The sequence below is a fragment of the Stegastes partitus genome, unplaced genomic scaffold (assembly GCF_000690725.1).
Source record: "Stegastes partitus isolate 25-593 unplaced genomic scaffold, Stegastes_partitus-1.0.2 Scaffold1845, whole genome shotgun sequence".
In the NCBI taxonomy this organism is placed as follows: domain Eukaryota; kingdom Metazoa; phylum Chordata; class Actinopteri; family Pomacentridae; genus Stegastes; species Stegastes partitus.
The window spans coordinates 5,566-12,892 of record NW_007579576.1 but is presented as its reverse complement, the minus strand read 5'-3'; the positions used below and the strand labels follow the sequence as shown (position 1 = coordinate 12,892).

Genomic DNA, 7,327 nt, shown 5'->3' with positions numbered 1-7,327 from the left:
AACTGGCTGATGAGAGAGAAGCAGGCCTGCTTTTATCAGATTTTATTTTGAAATTGATCCCGGACCAAACTACATTTTATGCAGTTTGATAATATTCAGGGAAGGTTTTGTGGGTTTATTGAAATGATTTCTTGCCTTCTGGACCTGAACACAACCAACACCAACCACATGTGTTTCAATATGTGTGTGTGTGTACGTGTGTGTGATGGTTATTAAAATAATGCCACTGCTTATAATAATAATGACATTAATAATTATTACAATTATTATAAGTGTTTGTTGATATTTGCAGATTTTATTTACAGAAATTGTAATTTTACCATCAAATGCATTAACCTTTTTATTCCCAGCTTTGATCACATGCATGATTTATTGTTGTTATTATTGTTATTATTTGGTGTTATTTTGGTAGTTTTTAAGGCCCAACTGACCTGGACATTATCTCCATGTTCTGTGCGTGTGTGTGTGCGCGTGTGTGTGCGCGCGTGTGTGTTGCAGAGGGTAGAGAGTGTGTGAACTGCGGGGCCACGTCGACTCCGCTGTGGAGGCGGGACGGTACGGGTCACTATCTGTGTAACGCCTGCGGACTCTATCACAAGATGAACGGGCAGAATCGCCCTCTCATCAAGCCCAAGCGGCGGCTGGTACGTCTCCACCACATTTTTCTCTATTGATGACATTTTTCCGTCTCTCTCTCTGTTTTTCCCCTATCCAGGAAGAAGTAGGCCTATTAGCTGCAGGAAATTGACTCGACAAGTGCAGGTCTCTGTTTTCAGATACTACCATAGCAAAAAAAAAAAAGAAAAAAAAAACTGCACAGTTTATTATTATTTTTTTGCAAAAGAAAAAAAAACAAAGAAAAAAAAATGCAACGATTATTTTTTTTTTATTTGCTAAAATTGTCATTGATGCACAGTTTCAACAATAGGGCCTCCCCATATTGTGTGTATTTTTTTTTGGAGATGCGCAAATGTGCCATTCATTACGCACAATGAGCTCCAAATTTTTTATTAAAAAAAAAAAATCGTTTTAAATTAGATTTTTGTTTATTTACTTTTTGGGGCAATTTTTTCAGTTTGCTTCAGGTGGAATTATATTTTGCAGGGAAAGCCCCTCTTCATCAGAGCTGCATCTCTTATGAGCTTTAGAGGAGTTCCCCTGGCGTTTCCAAAAAAAAAAAAAAGATTCTTTCGAGGCAAAGATGGCTGTCCAGTCCTGCTCTGCTCTGCTTTGCTCTGGACTTCTCCTCTCCGCCACTTCGCCTCTTAATGCAAAAACCCGACTTCTCGTTGCAGGAAAGGGCTGCCGGATATCTGAGCAGCGCAGATAAGTCGCTTTTAACAACACAGCCCCGCTTCCCCAGTCAAAACATAAAGGCTTGCGGAGCCCGAGCCACGCAGGGCCCGGCGCACAGTCACGACTTGAGATTGTTTAGGGTTAGAATCTGTGCTTAAACACACGGAGGATGGGCAGGTATATGCAGAGGCCACGCTAGGCTTGACCTTTTTTAAATCTATGGAAGGAAATCTCACCAGAGAGTGGCGAGACAGGATCCAAATTACGCGTTTTGGTGGCAGGAAATATTAAATCCGTGCGTAAAAACGCAGTGACGCTCCAAGAAAAAAGTGCCGATTATGAGATGGATGATCGTTCTCGGTTTATTCCTGCAATTTGATTGGTTATTCAAAGCACACAGCAGCAGGGGTTATTAGGCCACCACATGTGTATAATTGGAAATCCCTCCCAGAGATAATGTAGTCCTTTACGTCGGCGTGTCCTCTGCGGTCACCTGTCTATTGATTGTTTTTAGAGATTATAACATCAATGTCACACAGCCACTGCAGCAGACTGGTGCTGTGAGGCAGGCAGCTTTAAAATCCATTGGAAGACACGACTTTCACTGTGTCAGGATGAAGTGAGGGTTTTACTCTGCTAGTAGCCTGCAGCGGAGCCCCTCCAAAAAAATATCCACTTTTTCATTTCTCTTTTTTTTTCTCCCCCCTCCCAACAAAATGCTTTTAACTGGCGTGCAATTAGTGCCATGTGGCTCATTTCACTGCATCCTGCATCCATACGTGGCATCCATAGTGTCCATATTTAGAAGCGTAAAGCACACAGCCCTGCAGAGCACAAAATCGATACCAACGTGAATCCATGCGAGCCTCCTTCTTTGCATTGCGATTGTTTGAGGTCCACGTTTAAAACAGGGCTTCGTGGCACAAACTTTGAGGGGAAATTTAATCAGGTTTAATAGCTCTCCCATTTCAAGGCTCTGCTTTTATGTCTTCTGTAAATATTTATTCAGTAGGAGGTATGTGCTCTATGACGCTATTTTTAGCCTCCAGTGAAAGCAGCTCTGTTTTTTTTTCGTATTTCTTTCCTTATTTTAAGCTATTTTCAGCTTTGCAGTAAATGCACGAAAACGAACCCTATTGGGTGGAGGTAGAAATGTACACAGTCCATCTAAATATGTTATTTTGAACAATGCAAGGAGTGAGAATAAAGCTGCGTTTACTGTGTGATAAATAATAAAACAGAAGGAAATACATTTACTTTTACGCATAGAAAGGCTTCTGCGAGGTGTACAGGGCTGCCAAATTTGCACAGACTCAAATTTAAAACACACATTTACCACGGTGCGTTTTTAAACAAATCACATATTTCCCCAATGCCTCCAAGGTGTGCCACAGGGCCTCTTTGGAAGCAAACTACTCCCCCCCCAAAAATTACAAAATTACAAAACAAAATCAGTGTTTCCGCACCAACTGCAGCCCTGGATGCTGGTGTCGAAGCTGTCAGAATAAATCTTCATGTTGATTGGGTCATTACGCGGTCATGTGACGTTCCTGTGGCCTCTCTCTTGTGTCTTGCAGTCCGCGGCCAGGCGGGCAGGGACGTCGTGCGCGAACTGTCAGACGACAACGACGACGCTGTGGCGGAGAAACGCCAACGGGGACCCGGTGTGCAACGCCTGCGGCCTGTACTTTAAACTGCACAATGTAAGTAATAAACCTGCATAGGAAGCATCTTTTTCTGAGCGCGCCTTTCCTCCCCCCCAAACTTCCATCTGCTGCTCTTTATTTCTTCCCTCATCACGTCCTGCTGGGCACCTTTTCCCCTCCTGCCTCTGAATATTTTATCTGACTTTTCCCTGCAGAGAATTTCAGGGCCACGGCGATAACAAATACTGTAGAATTAATATGATTTATTGGCAGTAAGTGCGAATCTGAAATGTATAAGACCTAAGTGAACTAAGCCCGCAGCCGCCTTGCTTTTGAATATTAAAGAAGAGGGGCTTAATTAAAATTCGATTAATTTCCAGGCCGTTTTTTCCCCCCCTCCTCCTCCTCCTCCTTCCTCCTTCCTCGTATTTCCAGCCCTTTTGGTTCCATGCGCACCAGGGACTTGGAGTCCCCCCTCTGACCACCAATCCGTCTGATTCGTTTTGGGCTGGTTAGTGCCTCACCACATCATTTCACATCCTCAATCTGAAAACCCCAGGGACTCGTTTATCTCTCCCTCTGCCTCCTCTCCTGCGCACAAAGCTGTCACTTTTAATCAAACAGCCATTGTGGCTGAAACTAATAATAATAATAACCCGGCTAACTGCTCTGAGGCCACATGTAGGTAATTTTTCCCTCCTCTTCTCTCTCTCTCGCAGACAACAGATAAAGGTTGCCTATATCCCACATCCACTGTGTGTAAAAGGGGGAAGAGTATCCTGCTCTGCTGCCCTGCTTGTCACGCAAAGCGCTCCCTGTTAAATCATTTTCCCATGTTACTTTTGGCAGATAGTTAGGCGCTGCAGAAACAGATTCAGACCAAGGTTAAAAGGAGAGCAGAATAATATTTCCCAGTTACACATTAGCATTTGAACTGACCCTGACCTTGGCGTAATTGTGAAATTAGTTTATTTTGGTAAATCCAGACTTCTGTTGGGGCTCGCTCCCCCCTTTGAAACAAATTCCACATTCTTCATGGAGAATTTAGCCGAGTCCCTGCTGGCCTGCATGTGCTCCTGACGTCCCAAAACACCTGATGGTAGCAGTCTGTCGTCCCGTAGAAGCTTAGAAGCTCAGATAAGAAGCTTGTGGAAACAGAGAAGTTGCCACAAACACCGAGGTGTGTTAACACCCAAAACATTAGACAGCCTCTTTTGAGTAATCAGGGGGTTTTCTCACCGTGCGGTTCTTTGTGTGTTCTGAGCGAGGTACAGTGGCTCAGCTTTGACACCTCTGTTTCAGGGGTTTCAGGTGGTTAGCTGCTGCTTGCTGGAGGTGGGGGGAGGACGTGGGAGCCTGTGTATTCTGCGGTGGTCATTGACTCAAACGCTTTGGCTCAGCTTTTGTTTGATGTGCCGGGGCGGCGGCCGAGCGCAGGCCGGAGGCCCAAGGCTTCCTCTGCGAGACGGTAGACATCTCAGCATCAAAGAGCAGAGGCCTGACTGGCTTTAGGTGGGCGTAGCAATGCCTCAGAGCTGGAAGCGAGGCAGAGAAAGTCACCCAGTATGGAGTCACAGCTTAGAGAATGAAACCACATCGCTGGGGGAGGGCACAGATCTCTGCCCTCCGCTAATCATCGAGGCCACTCTGTTTAAAGAGTCAGCGAAAAAATGCCAATGTCTCCGAGTAGCTCGGGAGAGAGTGAGGAAGAAATCCCCGTTCCCATTTCCCCGGGAAGAACCGCTGAGAAAGATCAGGAAGCCAGTCGGCCTCATCCACCTCCCCTCATAATCCTGCCCACAGCCGGAATTCCATCATCCAGCTCTTGTTCCCGGCTAAACCTATGCTGGAATATGGCAGCTGGGGCCATTTTGGCCAAGAGATGGCCACGCGGTCGAGGAGGCGGGTGGAGAGGAGGACTTGGCCGACGCCGGCGGTCGTCATGGCCATGTGTCTCTGTGGCCGAGCGGCTGCACATTAGCTGCCAGACCCTTCTGCACACACTCTCTCCATCTTCTCTCCATCCCCCTCCTTCATCTTCCCCTTTTTCTCTCTCTTTCCTTCTGGCACGGCCGCAGCCTCAGATACAGTCCAGCTTAAAGGAATCAACATTTAAATCCAACCCAACACACACATGCGTGCACACAAAGAGTATATATAAACAATCTTCTGTTTCGGGATGCTCCAGTCAGATTTGCCTCGTAATGGGACTCCATTACATATCATTATGTCCGTCCAAAAAACCCCAAAATCTGCCTCTAAGAAACTAAAAAGCTCCCTGTGAGCCACATTTTTCTGATTTATTTTGAAACTCGGTGACGCCCCTCATTTGAGGGTTTGTTTTTCTTTATTGTGTTGCTTAATGCAAATGGAGCTCCAGATCTCCATCTCATGTGAACGGAACCGCTCACGATGACAAAAAATACTAATCTGCCATCTCTCCTGTCTCCTTTCGAGAGCAGATCAACCGACCTCTGACCATGAAGAAGGAAGGCATCCAGACCAGGAACCGGAAGATGTCCAGCAAGTCCAAGAAGAGCAAAAAGGCCCAAGACAACATGGAAGACTTCTCCAAGAGCCTGATGGACAAGAGCAGCTCGTTCAGCCCGGCCGCCCTGTCCCGCCACATGTCCTCCTTCCCGCCCTTCTCGCACTCAGGCCACATGCTGACCACCCCCACACCCATGCACCCTTCTTCCAGCCTCCCCTTCGCCCCCCACCACCCCTCCAGTATGGTGACGGCCATGGGCTAGAGCTCCACCGCCTCGAAGCGCTCCTGAACCCTCGGCCTCGCCACCACCACGCCCTTCGGTACCTCTACTGACCTGCTTCCATATCCTAAAAAGACTAAATAAACTGCTTCTCGGTTCCGATCTAAGCTCCCCTGTCTCGAGCGAATACGACAGGCTCCTTTTTTTTGTTTTTTTTTTTCCTTTCCCCCCCCTCGGTTGCATCTTATTTTTATAAAATCCGAGCGTACCTCTGCGATGTGAATGCTTTGCAGACTTGACTGTGGCGCACTGACCTCCAGGGGGAAGATTTTTGTTGCGGGTTTTCTCCCCAAGCCGCCACCGTCGCCGCTGCCGCCACCACACTGAGGCTGATCCACAACGATAAAGGAGCTCCATTTGTGTACAAAAAGCCATTTTTTTTCCACACACAACATCACAGAAAACTTTTCTGACGCCCTCTCCCTTAATTTCCCGCCTCTCTTCACCTTGCACCTGTGTAACAGGAAACCCCCAGCTCCCCTTCTTCTTCTTCTTCTTCTTCTTCTTCTTCTTCTTCTTCTTCTTCTTCTTCTTCTTCTTCTTCTTCTTCTGCTGAGGGGAGACAGACGCTGAATATATTTGTACAAATTGTATGAAATACAGTACATTTAATGAAGACTTTTTAATTAAGTAAGAAAAAAAAAAAGAGGAAACATGCCCCTGGGCAGCTAACGACAAGAAGGGTACGAGTCGCAGCAGGTGGAGAGACTTGCCGCCGGAGGAGTGAGGAGAGGAGAGGACGCCTCCGAGTCCCGGAGGGGGAGGAAAAAAAAAAAAAAGAAAAGGGAGGAGGAGGAGGTGAGGGAGGGAAAAGACTTTAGAGAAAGGGCAGGCCTCGGTTTTCGCCTGCATGAATTGTGTTGCATTAAGTTTGCAGAGAGTCGGCGGCTCCGGCTGCAGGCGTCTCTCTTCTTCTTCTTTTTTTTTTTTTTTTTAATTTTATTTTTTTTTTCCATTTTGGATGTGCTATAGGTCTCGGGCAATTGGTTTGTGTTGAAGCGCGCACGTACACACACATGCACACATGCACACACACACACACACACACACACACACACCTGAAAGACTTTCTTCCTGCCCACAGATTATATGCATTGTGAAAAAAGTTCCTGTATTTGTTATTTGTATGTATAAAATCAGAGTACCAAAAATACGAAAGAAACAAAGATGTAGAATTATTTCTTTATGTTATGCAGACTGAATGGTTGTAAAAATTTAATAATAATCACTAGTGTAAAATATGACTGCTTTTTTTGTTTCGTAAAATTTTTTTTTTTTCCCCTCTTTGAAAATAATAAACTAGTTTAATCTCTGTTGACATGTTAGCGCTGTGGTCGAGAGCCGTCATTTCTGCCTCTTTCCTGTGATCTCCGACACCCCCGCCACAACTGCAGCAGCCCGCCTTTTTTATTTTTATTTGTTTTTTTATTTTTTTTGCTACCCGGCATTCACAGGAACAGCTCGCACGGTCAGTTGAGCACAAACAGGAAGAGAAGAAGTAAACAGCAGCGATGGAGGAACAAATCAAACGACGGGGTCAGCCAGGCCAGGCGAGCTGAAGGGGCTTTTGTCTCATCCCGTGAACACATAAATACGCCGCGACCGACATGAAAA

The 7,327-nt window shown here is 45.9% G+C and overlaps 1 protein-coding gene across 5 annotated transcripts in view; it reads left to right on the top strand.

Moving 5' to 3' along the window:
* Positions 1-7,038, top strand: part of gata3 (GATA binding protein 3) — a 15,860-nt gene extending 8,822 nt beyond the window's left edge. For 3 of the 5 annotated variants that reach the window (XM_008302616.1, XM_008302618.1, XM_008302615.1), the window contains exons 4-6: positions 499-644; positions 2,874-2,999; positions 5,405-7,038. In XM_008302616.1, coding sequence (XP_008300838.1) covers positions 499-644; positions 2,874-2,999; positions 5,405-5,695 — 563 coding nt within the window. In that variant the 3' untranslated portion in view covers positions 5,696-7,038. Of the gene's footprint in view, positions 1-498; positions 645-715; positions 763-2,873; positions 3,000-5,404 lie in introns of all 5 variants that reach the window. The other 2 variants (XM_008302617.1, XM_008302619.1) reach the window with 2 other exon arrangements.
* Positions 7,039-7,327: the final 289 nt, after the last annotated feature.